Source organism: Solanum verrucosum, unplaced genomic scaffold (genome assembly GCF_900185275.1).
Source record: "Solanum verrucosum unplaced genomic scaffold, falcon-dt-bn FXZP01000045.1, whole genome shotgun sequence".
NCBI lineage: Eukaryota > Viridiplantae > Streptophyta > Magnoliopsida > Solanales > Solanaceae > Solanum > Solanum verrucosum.
The window spans coordinates 35109-55414 of record NW_026020213.1 but is presented as its reverse complement, the minus strand read 5'-3'; the positions used below and the strand labels follow the sequence as shown (position 1 = coordinate 55414).

At 36.0% G+C, this 20306-nt stretch overlaps 1 protein-coding gene across 2 annotated transcripts; it reads left to right on the top strand.

Annotated features, from left to right (window-relative positions):
* Nucleotides 1-3173: 3173 nt before the first annotated feature.
* On the top strand, nt 3174-8574 carry LOC125830600 (uncharacterized). Of its 2 annotated transcripts, XM_049509779.1 has the most exons (3): nt 3246-3300; nt 4163-4274; nt 7278-8574. In XM_049509779.1, the coding sequence occupies exon 3, from the start codon at nt 7296-7298 to the stop codon at nt 8316-8318; it is 1023 nt and encodes a 340-aa protein (XP_049365736.1). In that variant the 5' UTR covers nt 3246-3300; nt 4163-4274; nt 7278-7295; the 3' UTR covers nt 8319-8574. The 2 variants fall into 2 exon arrangements, with proteins under 2 accessions (XP_049365735.1, XP_049365736.1); XM_049509778.1 differs by lacking the exon at nt 4163-4274 and having other exon boundaries at nt 3174-3300.
* The last annotated feature ends 11732 nt before the right edge of the window (nt 8575-20306 follow it).

Below are 20306 nucleotides of genomic sequence, written 5' to 3'. Positions count from 1 at the left end.
CATTAAGTACATTTATTTTCATTAAGATTTAAGCACTTAGGCCTCATTTGTTTGCACTTAATCTAGGTCTGAACTAAATGGTTCAGACATTAGACCATTAAATACATTTTTTTTCATTAAGATTTAAACACTTAATTCGTCAGAATAGGTCTCAATCATTAAGATCCAGAATAAAGTCTTAATATCATTAAGAGATATTCTTGTATGGATAATATTCATCATCACTCTATCCACAATCACCCGTCGCCACCAATAACTACCTATGTCATTACGACCCCACTATCACCACCATTATTATTATCTACCATCAATCACCTCTGCCATCACAACTACCGTTGTTATCCACTATTGTCAGCTACTATTACACTTACTTCCATCATTATAATTACATCCATTGTCATCACCACCCACGTCTACGTATCCACCGCCGCCTCCACCACCACTCTAAACCACTACCCTCACTATAGTCAATTTCTACTACCAACAAACTTCACTATCACAACTAGTGTCACTGCCATTATCACCATACATTCTTCGATCACCACCACCATCACTACTATCATCTACCACCACCATTATGGTAATTATCTACTACCAACCACTTTTATCACCATAAGTAGCATCGCTGACAACTACCACAAATACATCATCAACCACCATACATTCTTCAGTCACCACTATTAACACCACTAACTACTAACACCAACCACCAATATCATTATCAATCTCCATCATTATGATATTCACTACAACATCAACCATCTCCATCATCATAACTATCACCACCTTCATTACAACAACTATTATCACCACCACCACAAGCTATATCAACTATCACTAGCAAGCACAAGTGTTTTATTTTTTTTATTAATTATTTTTAAATATTTAATTAAGTTTTATTTGAATTATATATTTATTATGTACATGGAAATAAATTATATACATTCAGATGTTGGAAAACAAATAATCTTAATCATTTAGTGTTCAGATCTAGAGACCACATCTTAATCATTCAGATGTGCATTCAAATTTAGACGTCTAAATCTTAATGAAAACAAATGAGGCCTTAATGGATCTGAATAGGTCTTAACCATTAAGATTTAGAATAGAGTTTTAATATCATTAAGAAGTATTCTTGTGTGGATAATATTCACGATCACTCTAACCACCACCACTAACCACCCCTGCCATCACGTCAATGCTCTTTTGTAGTTTATCTTCTTTTTTTTTGTTTTATTTTGGGAAAGGTTCAACCTTTCTTTTCATGTGAAAGGTTGTTCTCTTCCTTTTGCCTTTTTATTTTTCTTTTTAAAAATATAATAAAACTCGAAAATAAATATAGTAGCTAACTTTTTTAAACGAATAAAAATATAGGAAAATTAAATAATTAGAATACACCACGAAGTAATTAAAAAAATATACTACAATTACTAACTTATTTTTTATTAAAATAAAAAATAATAAAAATATATTTTATATACTCCTTTTCTTCTTTTTATTTTTTTCTATTTTTTTCTTTTATTTCCTGTAGGGGTGTTCACTGTTTGGATAAAAACCGATCCAAGTCTAAAATTCAATCCAAACTGATTAAATAAACCAATTTTATTTGAGTTTGGTTTGGTTTGGTTTTATATTTTTAAAAAATCAATAGTATTTGATTTGGTTATGATTTTGTTAATTTTTTTTGAAGAAATAACCGAATTGAACTGACAAATTATATGCATATATTTTTTATTATTATTATACATACATAATATATTACTTTTATAAACAATTTTAAAGATCTTATATATGTTTTATCAAAATTTATTTATAATTTACTTATGAAAGAAAAAATGCCCAAGGTGAGAATATTTATTTTATTAGTTTCATGTATATAGTATCTATGACAATTATTTGTGGGACTGAAAATGTCACTGTCTCTTCCTTCTAGGACAAAATAGTAAATTTTGAAACTTTATTCATACTAAATTCAGTGATAGAAAGTTATCACAGACATTCTAACTATTGTTCATTTTAAATGGATTGTGGTCACTTTTTTTTTCACGTTTTAAATGAATTGTTTCTTTAAAATTTGTGTATGGTTAATAATCTAATAATAGAACCAAACCGAAACCGACAACAACCAAACTGATAAATGTATATTATATTGGTTTGATTTGTTTTTTATAATTTTAAAACCAATTAAGTTTGATTGATTTTGGTTTTGACCAATAACCGACCCAAATCAACCCGTGAACACCCCTAAATTTTAGTAAACTGATTTGGAGGGGGGGAGGGTTGCGAAGCAGTAGATCGAATTACTATATAAAGAAGAGTTGTAAACTATAGGCCTGCTTTTCATTATTTTTCTCCCTTTTCCCATTTTTCTCCTTTATTGGTTCTTTTTATTTGTGCATCTTTTTATTTTATTTTTCAATTTCTTTATTTGATGTTCCTTTCCTTTTCTTCTTTTTTTTTTTTCAACTTTTTAATTGTTTATTCATTTTCTTCCTTTTCCATTTATTTTTTCTCAAATCATGATATTCTTTATTTTATTTTTACCATAATTTGATTTCATATATATTGTAATGATATCATTGATCGTTGCTTCAATCATTCAATGAGACTTCCATGATACCATATATATATATTGACTAATGATCATTCTTCAAGGTGGAAAATCATAATTGTCGACACCCGATTTTGACTCTCCTCAATATAAATTAATCATCGAGTTTCTTTAATTTCAAACAATTTGAAATAATTAGATTTTATATAATTCAAAATATTTTCAAATTATTTTTAAAGAGATTTTGTCTTTTCTAAATAGTGTATATGTATATATATTTCTATATATTATCATGTATATAATTAATACTTTTTATAAATATTAGAAAATTGTGTCAAAATTTTTGTTTTTAATTAAATATCTTGTCAATTAGTTTAGTTTAATTATGATTATATTTTTGAGTTAATTAGTTTAGAATAAGTCAATTGTTTAATTTTGTTAAAATTAAGAAGATGGTTGATTAAATAATTAATTTTAATTTGCGTTATTTAATGTTTAGCCGATTTCACCAATTAATGTAATTTGTCTATATTTGTAAGTCAATTTTGGCCAGAATGGCAATCCAAATGGTTAAATTCGAAATGAAATTTGAAGCCCTAATTTCTCCTCTTTAAAGCCCCTTGTCGAGTGATTGTTTGGGTTTTACCCGAAATAGAGAAGCGAAAAGAGTGTGAAAATCGTTTTGAGTCCAAGTTTTGCTCTCTCCTTTTCAAGCTCGTTATCGTCCCAGGCGCTGCCCTGAAGAAAAGGTATTACTGTTTACTTTATGTCCTATCTTTTCTTATTCCAATCTTTCTTAAGTTTGAGCACTTGTGTTTCAGGCTTGTATGTATTAGTTTCAACTGTCATTTGTTTGGTTTAGAATTCTGAATTTTAGCTGAATCTGAAACCTATAATGCTATTGTCTAAATCTCTCCTTGGTTGCCTATTAAGTTATAGAAATTCATAATTGTTTGACTATGATTGCAATATCTGTTTGTATGGCTGATTTTTTTTTACTTCTATGATCTCGTTTTGTTTTGTTTAGTTGAATGCTGCCATGTTTATAGTTAGATACGATATGATATAGTTTGAATGAAATATCCTTAATTTTGGCCTAGTTTCTGTTCAAAATTCCCAGTGAATGCTTAATCGGGTGGCACCTCTCAAACATTTCCAGTTGCTAAAGGTTTTCATTTTGCATGTGTTAATTTTATTATATCTGTTCTGCTATGATAATACATATTAACTTGCTACTGTTTAGATTTCATGTTATTAAGACCATATGTTTGGCTTCTTGATCTCTTCAAGCTGAGAATATTTGTTTAAAGTCATTGGTTGTTAGAATTTTTATAGCTTGATTTTGGATAAAAGCTTGCTGGTTTGATTATTGTTACAACAATTTGAGTTGATGACTTGATGTGATGCATATGCTAAATTTTATTTCCTCCAGTTACTTGGGTATATAATAATGTTCAGTTTTGTCCTTTCTTGCATTTTTCTACTAATCTGAATGTTCACCAGCAGCTTCAATATAAGTATAGTTATGGATTTGCTTGGAACTTTGAGAAATTCGTAAATTACTCTTTTTGAGTGTTTGTTTATTAATTGGGTGGATCATTGCTGTTGTAGGTAGTTTCAATTCATAAGCCACAACACTTAGCTTCTTGATCACTATGTATGGACCATAGAACTTAGATGTTAACTTCAAAATTGCTCCTCAATGCAATAGTTGCGTGTTTGTGTAAGGCTTCAATTTTAAATATACCCAATCCATGCATTTCAATTGTCAAATTATCTGTTCTGATTAATGGAGCACTAGAAGGTTTTTTCCCACCTCAAAGAGGTCTGAGGCAGGGGGATCCTTTGTCCCCTTTAGTGTTTGTTATAGTCGTGGAGGGTTTAAAAAATATGATCAAGGTAGCAAGGAACACTAACTGTATTTGAGGTGGCAATAAATTCTAATTCTACACAATCTTGGTAGTCACACATCTTTAGTATGCAGATGATACTTTAATCTTTTGTGATGCTGATGAAGGCCAATTTTTGATCTTGAGGTCAATCCTGATGTTATTTGAAGGTGTCTCTAGATTGCACATAAATTGGAGGAAGAGTCTTTTGTTCCCTATTAATGAGGTTACCAACATAGAGGAGTTGTCTAGGATTCTAGGAGGGGAAGTAGGAGCTTTACCTACCATCTATCTTGGAATACCTTTGGGAGCCAAATCAAATTACATGAGCATTTGAAGATCTGTGATGGAAGAGTGTGAAAAGAAGTTATCCAGATGGAAGTCACAATATTTATCTTTAGGAGTCAGAGTAACCCTTATAAATTCAGTGTTGGATGCTCTTCCCACCTACTTGAGGTCCATCTTCCCAGTCCTAGATGGTATCATACAGTGGTTGGACAAGATTAGGAGAGATTTTCTGTGGAAAGGTAATAAGGAAACTGATTAAACAGTCCATCTAGTCAAATGGAACAAAGTGCTTTGAAAAAAAAACCAAGGGGGGTTTGGCATTAGAAATCTCAAGCTACATAGTAAGGCTCTCATCTTGAAATAGCTCTGGGGATATTCACAAGAACCTCAGGCATATTGGTGTAAGGTTATTGAAATCAATTATGGTGAGAAGAATAGGTGGATGACAAAGGAAGTCAATACCCCATATGGGGTTAGTGTGTGGAGATCAATTAGAGTACACTGTCCTTTTATGAAGAACCACACCACTGTTAAAGTTGGAAATGGTCACAAGACTTTCTTTTGGAAGGACAATTGGTTGAGATTAGATAGCTTAAAGGGTTTGTTCCCTGATTTTGCTGGGAGGGCATTACAACAGGAGGAAAAAAAAGGAAAGGGAGTGACAGTAAAAAATTATATATACAATGTATTTCATTTTCTTCAATTTTACCTTAGTTTTTTGTTTTGATTATAGAAATCATTGAGTCTCCAGAATTTCTTCCTCAAATTTGGTCAAAGTACCCAAAACAGGTTGTGACCAGATCGGGTATGGATCCCACACCCACACTGATGTCGTGTCGACACGGGTGGGGCACCAGAAATGAAGAGTCCGAGCAACTTAGGGAAGAACTGAAATGAGGGAATTCTGAGTGGAATTGACCTGGATAAAGCCCTGAAGGAAGTTCCATAGGCTTTAGCAATTTCGAGGGCATCCATCAAAGAAGTGGGGTTTACCATACCAACCAAAGGTTTAATTTCAGATTTCAACCCTGATATAGCTGGATATGAAGTGACTTTCATTAAGCAATGGATTAACCAACAAGATATAGGTTCATTTCAGCAAACTTCTCCTGGTAATTATCTACACTACCAGTGTGTTTGTGGTTGTTAAATTTATCCACCTTGTCCATAGATCTGACATTGCCAAATCTGTGACACACTTCTACACAAAACGTCTACCAATTAGTGCCCCTCTTCTCTAAAGATGTAGCTGCTGAACCACACATCAGTCTTCTCCCTCATTGAACTGATGCATAACTCAATTTATTTTGGTCTGGGACTTGGTATATTTCGAAACACTGCTCACATTTGCGTAAACACTCCTTGGGATTTGTCCCATTGAACTCTGGGAAATTGATTTTGGCTTGGAAGTATTTTCATGGTTGTGGACAAAAGTGTTTCACATGGGTAGAGGAAGCAGCGGGGGCTCATTGGGATTCGTATGGACCATCGGGGTTGCCGTAGTAGCTACAAAGAGAGCAGTCAACCCCAATGAGACAGTACTCGCAACATGTGGATGCAGGGGTGAACCATCTGGGGAAAATAGTGGAGGAGATGTAAAACCCCGTTCAACTGGATAACTAGTAGTAGTCGAAGATGGGGATACCTGAACTCGCATGTTCGATCCTTGGCCAGCATTGTAAATAGTCATGTAACCTTGAACACTTGAAGCTATGGACTGTGGAGATTGTGGTAACACAGGTGGAGCCTCAGTGCGTCAAGCTGTTTCGAGGTGTGAAATAATCAGTTCCAGCCTCTTGTTAGTCTCGTGTTTCTTGCAGTTGAGAGGAGAACGATTTCTGGTTAGATTCGAGAGATTCAAATTTTTTAGAAGTATCAGCTGCAATAGATTGAAGCTGAGTCTCCAACTTCTTATTACCCTCTTCTAAACCTTCGAATTTCTGATTTTCAGTCATTGTTTTCCTGAGAATCGAATGGCTCTGATACCACTGTCACGATTTGAGTGCTGAGTAGCTAAATGTGTGATTAACACGAGAGAAAATAGATTTTTGCTAAGGCAGAAAAGAATTGAGAAAGAAATTGGATATTCATATATATATATATATATATATATATATTGATTAAAAACAGAAATCCTGTTCAACTGCTAATAAAGGCAGCGACTAGCTATCCTACAGGTGCAACGTGGCATTTTGTTATAAAGAAAAAGGCAAATACAAGGGATCATTAAGCAAATACTGAAATTAATTAATTGATTTAAAATTACCGTAAATAGGAATTTATTAATGTAACTACTTGGGCCTCCACTTCAGCAAACTTGAGACTTCACTTCCATATTGGGCTCAAATTCACTCCCCTTCTACTAGTCCATATCATGACACTTTTTTGTTCCCATAGTCTCGAGATAATTGTAGGAATATCTCTCAAATTGAAGCCTTGAGTAATTAGACAAGCAGCTCTATATCAACTTTTGTAGTTCTATATCTGCAGCTTTATGTTTCCTATTGTATTTCTTGTAATTGTTAGCTGAACTATCTTGAATATTTTAGGTGCAAGTGAAGACCAAGATGCAAACTGAAAGTGCTTTGTCAGTTATGGGGCCAAGGCCAATGGAGTTGTCTGCTGTGCTTCCTAGCGGTCCCCAAGGACTTGGACCAAATGGAAAACCACGGACATCAAGCTTGCAGTCACCAATTATGTTGCTATCTGGACATCAAAGTGCAGTATATACTATGAAGTTCAATCCAGCAGGAACAATCATTGCATCTGGTTCACATGACAAAGAAATCTTTCTTTGGAATGTACATGGTGATTGCAAGAATTTTATGGTCTTGAAAGGGCACAAAAATGCAGTTCTTGATGTTCAATGGACTACTGATGGATCAACAATAGTATCAGCTAGCCCCGATAAGACTGTTAGGGCATGGGATGTAGAAACAGGGAAACAAATAAAGAAAATGGCTGAACATTCCTCATTTGTTAACTCATGCTGCCCAGCTCGTAGGGGCCCTCCTCTTATTGTCAGCGGATCTGATGATGGCACTGCTAAACTTTGGGATATGCGCCAAAGAGGAGCCATACAAACATTTCCAGACAAATTTCAAATTACTGCCGTCAGTTTCTCTGATGCCTCCGATAAAATCTGCACAGGTGGTATTGACAATGATGTGAAATTGTGGGATTTACGAAGGTGTGAAGTAACTATGACTCTTCAAGGCCATCAAGATACTATAACTGGTATGCAGCTGAGTCCTGATGGGTCTTATCTTCTTACTAATGCCATGGATTGCACACTCCGCATATGGGACATGCGCCCTTATGCGCCCCAAAATCGATGTGTTAAGATCTTGGAAGGCCACCAACACAATTTTGAAAAGAACTTGCTGAAATGTAGTTGGTCGCCTGATGGAAGTAAGGTAACAGGTGGGAGTTCTGATCGCATGGTTTATGTTTGGGACACAACATCTAGGCGGATCCTGTATAAGCTCCCTGGACACACTGGATGTGTTAATGAATGTGTTTTTCATCCTAATGAACCAATTGTTGGATCTTGCAGTAGTGACAAACAGATGTATCTTGGTGAGATTTGATTGGTATTACTACCTTGTCTAACCTTGAGCTAAATATTTAGGATGAGATTTGGGAAGTAGGTGAGGATTTATGAAGTTGTAATCAAAGTTTGTGTCACACTATGGGCGAACATTTGAACTGAGATATCGTGATATGCTTGCTTCATTTGGAGTAGTTGATAGATTTTATTGGTGATTGGGTAGTCACTTTATTTACTTTTTTGTTGTTGAATTCAGTATTTAAACTTTGGCCTGAAGACTGAAAGTGTTGCTGCTACATCATCCCTCTCCTTCTAAGGTTATGTGATATATATATATTCCATAGTAACTGTAAACTGTCATTTAAGAATAGTATACACATCTATTGAAGCATTCAAATCTGAAGTTGACCTACGATTTTCAACTCACTAGTGCATGTTTGAGGTTAAATATATAAACTTCAACTATTTTTACATAAAGGTCCTAAATACAACTAGGTATGCACTCTATATTTTGCCTTGTAGACCAGAAACTCTGAATGTTGTAACTTTGGTTATTCAAGACATTGCTTTGTTTAGTTATTAAAAAAGAAGATTATTTATGGTGATTAGTGAATTGTTTTCATTTTGATTTTAAGTGTTCATAGTGGCTTTGTAGTAGTGTTTAAAAGAAGCAAAATGTGAAGTTGAGGTTCACCCTTTAATAGATACCCTTTAGATTTTACCTGATACATTAAGGAGAGGTAAATTCATTGTTAGGGATGGCAATAGAGTGGTGCGGAGGGGAGCTGGTTGAGCTTAACCCGCAAAATTTTTAACCCGCCCCTCCCCGCCCTGCATAACAACCTTTTTCCTTTTCAACCCGCCCCACATAATTTTTATAATATTTTCTTTTTCTAGTTAAGTTTGATACTAAAAACAAAATTCATACAAGTAAATTCATTTTTCATTAAGTTCTATTAATTTAATAGGATAGTGACTTACAAATTTAATTTTTTATAGGTCAATTGGGAGACATGTAACAAATTGTATTATTTTTTATTGAACCATTTTCATTTACTATCTTAAATATGTTAGTAGCTTTAAAGAAATTATCTTAATACATAATGTTCTATATCACTCTTATAACATGTAAAACGTTAAAATTAAGCTTGAACCCACATAAAATCACATATACCTGCAAACCCCCCGCATTAGTTTTTTAAAAACCCACTTCAACCTGGCCCGTATCTCACCCGCCCCGCACAACCTTAAACCCGTTCCGCCCCGCATCACCTTAAACCTACCCCGCCCGCCCCATTGCCATCACTATTCATTGTACAAGTTTCTTTAATCTCACCTAAATTTAAATCTTTGGAATTAGTAAACAAAATTAGGGAAGCTTATTCTGAGTACTAACTTCAATTACTACTAATAGCCGTTTTTTTTTTTTCAATTTGTCCATTTTGCTAACAATACTAAATTTAGCTTAGTTTCGATATGAACAACGATTCAATTTTTTCGGTTTTGGGTCTTTCAAATTGAGTTATATTTTGGAAATCTACACAAAATACACCTTAAAATTAAAATAATTAGGTGAAATTGCCCCCTCCCATATTGATTTTGAAAATATTTAGGCGGCCAAAACTATTTACCCGAGATGCCCCTTAGTTTGCATGGACTAGTGCTCCTTTTGTTTTTTTTTTTTTTTGTCTTTTTATTAATTGTCTTTATACTTCAATTTATTACTTTTGTCTTATCATTTATCATCTTTGTACTTCAATTTATTGCTTTTGTCGAGTAAGGACCTGTTTGGAAAGTCATATGGTAATTGGAATTGGTGATATTACTAGAGTAGTAATTACTAGTCTAGTTGTTACACAACCTAGTAATTATACTGACCTGTTTGTTAGCCATAGTGTAATTACACTATAATTGCACATATATTGTTTGGTTGAACAAGTGTAATCATAAGGTTATATTGAATTTTAAAAATAAAAATTAATTATTTAAAATTAAAAAACTATATTAGATAAATAAGGGCCTTTATAAATGATATTAAATTGAATATTTAAGATATATATTGTCTTTTGAAAATATATTAATTAATAATAAACATATGTTCTTAACTAATATTATAAAAATAATTGATTTATATTTTTCAATTTAGTATATTTTAATTACATTAATCATAAAAAATAAAAGTATAGAATTTTTATAAACATCATGAAATGCATGTTTGACAAAAAAATTATATTATAAATATAATGTCATAAAATTATAAAACATTTGACAAAAAGAAAATCTATCAAGTCTAACTTAAAAGAATAGCTTGCTATGTAAAATATCTAGTCAATACTCCTAACACAAATGAAATTGAAAATATAACATAAGTTCTAAATTTAAACAAAAAATTTAGGCTTAAGTCATCAACGGCCCCTTAAAGTTGTCCGCATAATCCAGTTAGACACCTCAACTAGGACTATTACCTATTAGACACTATTAATATTAAGGAATATGTATCTATTGAACATAAAACGAAAACTTTTTTTAAAAATGTTCTGTAATTCACGTGCATTGTCTTAAAACAATGAAAAATAAAATTACGACACATGGAGCATGGGCCCAATCTAGCAATAAAATATAATTTTTCAATTTAAAACAATGAAAAATACTTTCCAGCCTTTATTTATTAATCACAAAAAGATTAAAAAAGAAAATCTGCCCCCACCTAACCCTTTGACCTTTCTTCTTACTTCTACCCTGTGAACCCCGCTAGCCGCCATCAATTTCTCCATTGATAGCGAACATAACAAAAATAAAAATCCCCGGTTCAAATTCACTCTCCTATCATCTGTTATTCTCTATTCATTTTGAGATTTTTGTGAAAATAAATGGACATGAATAAATTATTTTGAAATTCGCGACGAAGAGAAATCGAAAGTATGTTGAATTTTTTAATATCATCTTTAATAAGTTTAATGAGTGGTGATGTTAGTTCAATCGGAGTGATCGAAATAGAGATGGACGAATATCAATCAATTTTAACTCCAATGTTCAAAATTTCTTTCTTCTCGTATATTAAATTAGCAGATTCAGAGTTTTTTTACAAAAAATGAAGAAAAAAAAAGAACGAAACAAAAGGCTAAGAATTTAAAATCTTTAGAATGGTGAGGGGAAGAAGATGACCACTGGTGCATGGGTATGAGTGTGGGCATGGGGTGGGGTTGTTATGAAGAGATAATGTGGAACTAATATTATTTTTTAATTATTTAGTTAATGCATGTCAACTGTTAAAAAATAGGCACCAATTTATCAAAAAATAGATAAAAAATAAAATTAGACTCTATTCACACGCTAAGTAGCAGTGATATACACTTATTTTGCTACATTAGCGTTTTGTGTTTAATAGACACATATTTTGAAGAATTTAGGTGTTCAATAGGTACAAGTCCTAGTTGAGGTGTCTAAGTGAATTATGCGAACAACTTTAAGGGGTTGCTGATGACTTAAGCCAAAAATTTAACATAATACTCTTATGTCAAATTTCATCATAACATACATAAATATGATTTAAAAGAAACGTAAGTCCATAACTTTATTTAACAATGTATACTACTTTAATTTAAAAATTAGAATACTAGCAAAATTATACTAATGATTTTTTTAGATAATATGAAAAATTGTATAGAATCACATGAAGTAACGGTTGAGAATAAGAAGGAAATACTATAAAAATTATTTTTAGAAAATATTAGAAAAAAAAATTCAAAATAATAAAAATAAAAAATACATTCAAACGAAAAAAATAAAGATAGAAATAAAAGGAAGAATAAAAAAATAATCAGTTTGTAATTACACCATGTAAATTACCAGCAATTCACAGCCTACCTATGTGAATTGAAGAGTGTAATTATACCCAGTCAATTACACCAATTACTTGCTGACCAGGTAATTACATGGTCAACCAAACATGACAGACAGTGTAATTACACCCAATTACACAAAATTCAATTACCAGAATGACTTTCCAAACATGCTCTAAACAGTCATCCATGATTGGAAAATTACCTTGAATATCACTTTTATTTCTTTTAGGACTACAATATCCCTCAACTATTCCTATTTTCCTCAAAATATACTTGAGACAATAATTTTTTTTCTATCTCCTAATGAAATGATATGTCACATTACGTCCTCTTTTTTTTTTTAACAATAATTATTTTTAACTCTTTTAAACCATCCATATTTTATACTCAATATAAACTCATTACTTTTCCATATTGTTAAAAAATGAATATTTATTGTAGTTAAAAATGTCATGTCCCATTTTAACTTTGCTTTTACTTTTAGTAAAAATAAAATTGCATTATTTTTTCATATCAAGAGAGATGACATGACTCAATTTCTCCTGTCATAATGACACCTACTACACCCATCCAGTAGGTAAGTCTAACCCTTAGCTCAGAGCCATAAGCAACACACTACCAAACATAAGTCAATAACAGGAAGCATAAAGCTTATAATAAAGTGAAGAAAGGGTAATCAATAGAAATGCAACACAAGGAACCATCTCAAGAGCAGACATCAATCAGTAATCAAGCATCTAATAAAAATACGAGTACAAGACTTTTACAAATAATAGATAGGTATATGTGATGAGTCGGGGATTTCGACTCATTTAGGGCTTATTATTCAAGCGTTTAGTGTCCACAATGCCTATTTTATGCTCATAACTGATGTTAAAATGTTGATATGCAGCAATGAAGGCTCAAGAGTAAGTCAAGGACATTATGAGGTAAAAAGGAGCAAAAAAGCTAAAAAAATTGAAGGAAAGCAAAGCTGGTACTCGCCAAGCCACTCGGCGAGTAGTCGAGTGGACCTTCAGCTTGCCTAAAGTTCCAGCATGCCAGCCCATGGACAAAACCAACTTGGCGAACAAGCAAGCTCTTCGGCGACACGCCGAAGAGATCGACGATGACGATCTGGCTTACCAAAAGTTACAGAACGATTTGATGAAAAACCAAGCCAAAAAGGCGAGAAGAGGAGCAACTCGCCATCACCGAACTGGTCGGTGAACCCGACTTACTTCACCGAGTTGACTCTGTCTTGAAATTCTAGGAACGTATAAATGTAATTTTTAAAAGAAGAAAAGGAGTTCCCACATTGTTTACTTCTAGGTTTTTGAATTTTTTACATTCTAGAACATTGTGTTTACAATTTTGTGTAGAAATTTGGAGATTGTGAGATTTTTAGCTTAAATTTCAGCATTTGGGAATTGCAGATCGTTAGCAAATCAGATGGATAACTTTGTTGGTAACGATTTCTTGTTTTTGCACTATGCTTGTCTAAAATCCCTTTCCTTGGGAGTGTGATTATGTAGTTGAATGCATTAATTAGCTAATGATTGTTGTTAGTTACTAATTTTATTCTTGTTTTGAAGTGGGTTCAATTAATTGTTCATATTTTAATTGAGGAATTGTAGTTGCAAATGCAATTCTAGCTTAGTTCTCTATAGTTGCTTGAGAAAGAGGTATTAGAGTCGAATTATTGATTGATGGTTGTATTGATTGCATCCTTAAGAATCTAGCTTGAGAAAGTAGGTTTGATATGTCTTTACAATATCCAGTTTGACAGAGTGGATTAATTAAGGAATTGAGTTGTTTGGTTGTGTTTTGCTTGTTGAGGTTCGAAATGAAAGAACTCACTTGAAACACAGTAGTTGATTGAGAAATGACTATTGCACTAAAAACCTAGTCTATCCACTGAAATTCAACACCTTTGAGTAACTAGTAATCACCCATTACACGAAATTAGCATTCAACTTATCACACTCCTATGGTCCAATCTCTACTTGTTTACTTCCCGTGTTAGCTATCTCAATTTGGTTACCTAAATCCCCCCATTTGATATTAATTGTTGAAACTTTGTGATTTACTTTAATGTTGCGAAACCTTTACTTCTACAAATGATTAAGACACAATTTTACTTCTTAATCAAATTCTATACTGTATCACTCCCTGTGGGATCGACCCCAACTCTTAGTTGGGTTTATACTTGTTAGCGATCGTCTACACTTATGAAACGACCCCAAAAATGCCCGAAAATGTGCTTCGGAAACACCTATAATTGTAATTTCCATATATCTCAAAATCCGTGCATGATTTTGGAAATTCGACTTCATATTCTTATTCAGGGGGTCAAATTGAGTGGGAAATGGGTCTAGCCCGAATTTTAGAGCAACCGTATCAAAATTCAAAAATCGCAAAAAATGCGATTTGGAGGGTCAACTTTAAAGGGGCATATCTCTTAGCACACAAGGAACTGAAAGGGCCACCACCTATTAAATTAAAGCCCTTTGAGTTAGCTTTCCAATGCAATTGGTTTCACCTCATTCCGAGTTAGGATGAAGGAGTTATGATCATTTTCGTAAAACCTGTCCGAGCAAAATTGCAATTTCCAGAGAGCTAAGTTACTGTAGCGGGCTGGGGACGTTTTTCTTTTATAAAAAAAGGATATGTCCCATACTTAGTTATATTTCTTTCTAGCTTCAAAACACTCAAAAACACTCTCTAAGCCCTCTTCAAAATTTCACCAAGATCTTTAACCAAATTCAAAGATCTCAAGCTCTAATTCCGATTTCAAGACTCAATCTCAAGCTTCAATTCTCCATTCCAATCTTCATCAAGGATTCTCCAAAGTTGAGGTATGTGGGTTGATTGTGGAAACCTTCCTTTCCACAAGTCCAACCATTTATCCTCTATTTTACTTCAAGTTTATGGGTCCTTATGATCATTTATGAACTCTTGAATTATGGAATTACTACTACACATTCTATTATGGTCTATTTTTGCATATTATCATGAAATGGAATTATTATGTGATGTTTATGGTTTTCATGCTTCCATGATCAAATTATGAAGGTTGACATATATATGTATGTTGTTGGTGGGCTGATTTATATGTATTTCGGAATTGGTTGGACTTAGTACTCTTGAAAGACATAATTTTATCTACATGAACAATAGCCCACCATGTGTTTGATAAAATGCCATTGATAGAATTCTTAGGAAATGGAATGTCCAATGTACGTCCTATGAGTCGGATGGTCATATAATCATTGAAATGATGATGAAATGGATACATGTATATGATTTTCTCTATATAAGTGTTGTGAATCGACCAAGCCTAGCTCGGGGGGTTGTAGGCCCGGGTAACCGTATCAAGGGGTTGGTACCTTGGTTGCCTAGTACGGGGGGTAGTAGGCCCGTATAACCACATCGAGGGGTTTGTACCTTGGTCCCTAGCTCGGGGGGTGGTAGGCCCGGGTAACCACATTGAGGGGTTTGTAACTCTTTCGCCTCTCCAAGGGGGTGGTAGGCCTTGGAAAATACTATATTGATGGTCACTCACCACACATGTACTACGCCCACTAAATATGATTTTTATGTAAGCATCATTATACATATCATTTCTTTAATATGCTATCTATCGGGTATGATTATGCATTTTTCCTATGATGTCCATCTATTGTAGCATTGCATTTCATCCCATATACTTAGTACATTCAAACGTACTAACGCATACTCTATGCCTACATGATGTCACCATGTAGGGACCGGAGCACCGATTGACCATCCTCCTCCGCGTGGCTAATACGATTTCCTAACAAGGTTATTGGTGAGTCCTCCATTCCGGGGACGTTGCTCATGATCTTTTGCTATGTATAAGACTTTTCTTTTTAGTTATGTTTTGACTATGAGGGTGAGCCCGGTAGTTTGTCTTGGCCCCCGCTAAGTACTCATGTTTAGAGGTGGTGTTGGACAAGTTGTGTATTATGCTTGAGCTTGACTCATCTATGGTATTTATGTATCATTTCTTCTTTTTTTCTCTTGCTCCCTTAGTCCCGATTTCCCCCTTTGATTATGCTTATTGCTATGGTCATTTTAATTGCTTCCGCGACCAAGGATGTGTAATGATACGCTATGAGGCTTGTTTGGGGTTCCTTCGGGTTCCCCATTCGCCGGTCACGTCTAGGCCCTAGGCTTGGGTCGTGACAAACTTGGTATCAGAGCACTGGTTGATAGATCCTCGGAGTCCAACACACCGCGTTGATTAGAGTCCGATTCATGGTTGTGTTGTGCACCACAACTATGAGTAGGAGGCTATGAGACGTTTTAGGAAATGTTTCCCTTCTCCATTTTCTAAGTCGTGCTGTAGAGTTGAATTAAGGTCTTCCCTAACGGTTGTTCTTTGCTTTGCTAGATCATGCCTAATACAAGAGGAAGACGAGCCCGCGCACCCGAGGAACAACCGACCAATGGGGATCTTCGGGATGCCCTTACTTTATTTGCTCAAGCTATGGCTAATCAAGCCAACCACGGGGCCCAAGCCCCTCAGGCTCCTACCCCGGCATCTCGGGTGAGAGACTTCGTGCGGATGAATCCCCCGGAATTCTATGGGTCTAAGTTAGATGAAGACCCTCAAGAGTTCATTGATGAAGTGCACAAGATATTAGCTATCATGGGCATGAGGTCAGAAGATAAGGCGGAGTTGGCGGCCTACCAACTAAAAGGGGTGGCCCAAATATGGTACAACCAATGGAAGGAAGAGAAGGGGGCAAACTATGTGGTGCCTTGGGAAGAGTTCAAAACGGCTTTCCTTAATCGATTCTTTCCTCTTGAGCTTAGGGAAGCCAAATTGGTGGATTTCATGAATTTAAAACAAGGGTCTATGAATGTGAGGGAGTATGCCCTCAAGTTTAACCAACTTTCAAGATATGCTCCACACTTGGTTGCCGACTCACGATCTAGAATGAACAAATTCGTGATGGGTGTGTCCGACCTAGTGAGTGAAGAATGCCGATCCGCAATGTTGATTAGTGACATGGACTTGTCCCGCTTGATGGTTTATGCCGAACAAATGGAGGAAGAGAAGTTGAGGAAGAGGAGGGGTCATGAGGCCAAGAGGGCCCGTTTTGAGGGCAAGTTCCAAAGTCGAAGGGGAGGCCGGTTTCATCAAGGCCAAGGGTCTTCTCATGCACCCCATAAGGGGTTTGCCAATGACGTTCCAAGGGCCCAAGGTGTTGGTGGTATGGGTCCTATTGATGCATGTCCGAAGTGTGGTAAGGGCCATGGTGGCCCGTGCTTGAGAAATACCGGTGCTTGCTATAGTTGTGGGGAAATGGGGCACAAGGCAATGGATTGTCCTCGAAATCGCAACAAGGGTAAGGAGGTCCATCCACAAGGTGCCAATGCGGTTCCTTTGGGGAGAGGGGGCCGACAAGATGGTGCCCCAAGGCACAATCGATTTTATGCTTTGCATGGGAGGCAAGGGGTCGATGAAGTCCCCGATGTCGTTACCGGTATGTTGAAAATCTTTGACTTTGATGTATATGCATTAATTGATCCGGGTGCCTCTCTTTCTTTTGTCACCCCCTTTGTTGCCAAAAAGTTTCATGTTGAGCCCGAATTGTTGCGTGAGTCATATAAGGTGTCTACTCCTATTGGTGCATATGTTGTTGCTAGGAAGGTCTATAGAAATTGTCCTATTTGCATCTTGCATAAAATATTGCCTTGTGATCTTGTTGAGTTGGACATGGTCGATTTTGATGTTGTTCTTGGGATGGATTGGTTGCATGCATACTATGCTTCCATTGATTGTAGAACCCGTAGGGTCAAGTTCCAATTTCCAAGTGAACCCATTCTTGAGTGGGAAAGCCAAAATGTTGTAGTCAAGGGTAGGTTCATCTCTTGCATTAAAGCCCGTAAGTTGATCTCTAAGGGGTGTCTCTATCACCTTGTGAGGGTTAGGGATGTGGAGTCCAAAACCCTTCTTATAGAGTCGGTTCCGGTCGTAAATGAATTCCTTGATGTCTTTCCTAATGACCTTCCCGGTGTTCCTCCCGAAAGGGAAATAGATTTTGGCATAGACCTCCTCCCCGATACTCAACCCATTTCTATTCCCCCTTATCGTATGGCCCCGGCGGAGTTAAAGGAGTTGAAGGAACAATTGAGGGACTTGTTGGAGAAGGGTTTTATTAGGCCTAGCCAATCACCATGGGGTGCTCCGGTGTTGTTTGTGAAGAAGAAAAATGGGTCCCTTAGGATGTGTATTGATTACCGGCAACTCAATAGGGTCACCGTCAAGAATAAATATCCTCTTCCTAGGATTGATGACTTGTTCGACCAATTGCAAGGGGCTAGCCACTTCTCTAAGATTGATCTTCGGTCCGGGTATCATCAAGTGAAGGTGAGGGAGTGTGACATTCCCAAGACAGCCTTCCGGACTAGGTATGGGCATTATGAATTTGTGGTCATGTCCTTTGGGTTGACCAATGCACCGGCTATCTTCATGGACCTAATGAATAGGGTCTTTAAACCCTACCTTGATTCCTTTGTTGTGGTCTTCATTGATGATATTTTAATCTATTCGCATAGCGAGGAAGAACATATGGGTCACTTGAGGGTTGTGTTGCAAAGATTGAGAGAGGAGAAGTTGTATGCCAAGTATGAAAAATGTGAATTTTGGTTGAAGGAGGTTGCCTTCCTAGGTCATGTGGTGTCGGGGGATGGTATTAAGGTAGACCCTAAGAAGACCGATGTGATTAGAAATTGGCCTAGACCATTGACCCCGTCGGATATTAGGAGCTTCTTGGGCTTAGCGGGTTACTACCGGAGATTTGTGAATGAGTTTTCTTCTATTGCTTCTCCATGACTAAGTTGACACAAAAGAAGGCTAAGTTTGAGTGGACCGACGAGTGTGAAAGGAGTTTTCAAACCTTGAAAGATAAACTTGTGTCCGCTCCTATATTGTCACTACCGGATGGGCTTGAGGGATTCGTTGTGTATTGTGATGCTTCTAGAGTTGGCTTGGGTTGTGTCCTAATGCAAAATGGTAAGGTGATAGCCTATGCGTCTAGACAACTCAAAGTGCATGAAAAGAACTATCCTACGCATGATCTTGAATTAGCCGCGGTGGTGTTTGCTTTAAAGATTTGGCGTCATTACTTGTATGGGGTACATGTTGATGTGTTCACCGATCATAAGAGCCTCCAATATGTCTTCACCCAAAAAGATCTCAACTTGAGACAAAGAAGGTGGCTAGAATTTTTAAAGATTATGATATGAGTGTGCATTATCATCCCGGTAAAGCTAATGTGGTGGCGGATGCTTTGAGTAGGGTGTCTATGGGTAGCCTAGCTCATGTTGATATTGGTGATAGGGAAATGGCTAGGGAGGTGCATCGGTTGGCTAGGTTGGGGGTTAGGTTGGAAGAGGTTGGTAATGGTGGTGTGGTCGTTGTTGATGGTGCTAGGTCTTCCTTGGTTGATGAGGTTATAGCAAAACAAGATCTTGACTCTTCCTTGTTAGAATTGAAGGCCTTGGTGAAAGAGGGCAAAGTGGAAGTTTTCTCCCAAGGGGGAGATGGTGCCCTTAGGTACTAAGGTAGGTTGTGTGTGCCTTGTGTTGATAGTTTGAGGGAGAAAATTCTTGAGGAGGCTCATAATTCTTCCTACTCCATTCACCCCGGTTCCACCAAAATGTATAGAGATTTGAGGGATGTGTATTGGTGGGGAGGCATGAAGAAGGACATTGCCAAATTCGTCTCCGGTTGTCATAGTTGTCAACAAGTCAAGGCCGAACATCAAAGGCCGGGTGGTCTAACCCAAGACATAGAGATTCCTACTTGGAAGTGGGAAGAAATTAATATGGATTTTGTAGTTGGTTTACCCAAGACTAGAAAAGGTTTTGATTCTATTTGGGTGGTGGTTGATAGGATGACAAAATCGGCTCATTTTCTACCGGTAAAGACAACATATGGGGCGGAAGATTATGCAAGGTTATATATTCATGACTTGGTAAGGTTGCATGGGATTCCTCTATCCATCATATCGGACCGTGGTACTCAATTTACTTCACACTTTTGGAAGTCCTTTCAAAGGGGTCTAGGTATGAGAGTTAAGCTTACTATGGCCTTTCACCCGCAAACGGATGGACAAGCCGAAAGGACTATCCAAACACTTGAGGATATGCTTAGGGCTTGTGTATTG

Coding starts and splice junctions, on each gene's coding strand:
- LOC125830600 (XM_049509778.1), top strand. CDS start 7,296: ATGCAAACTGAAAGTGCTTTGTCAGTTATGGGGCCAAGGCCAATGGAG.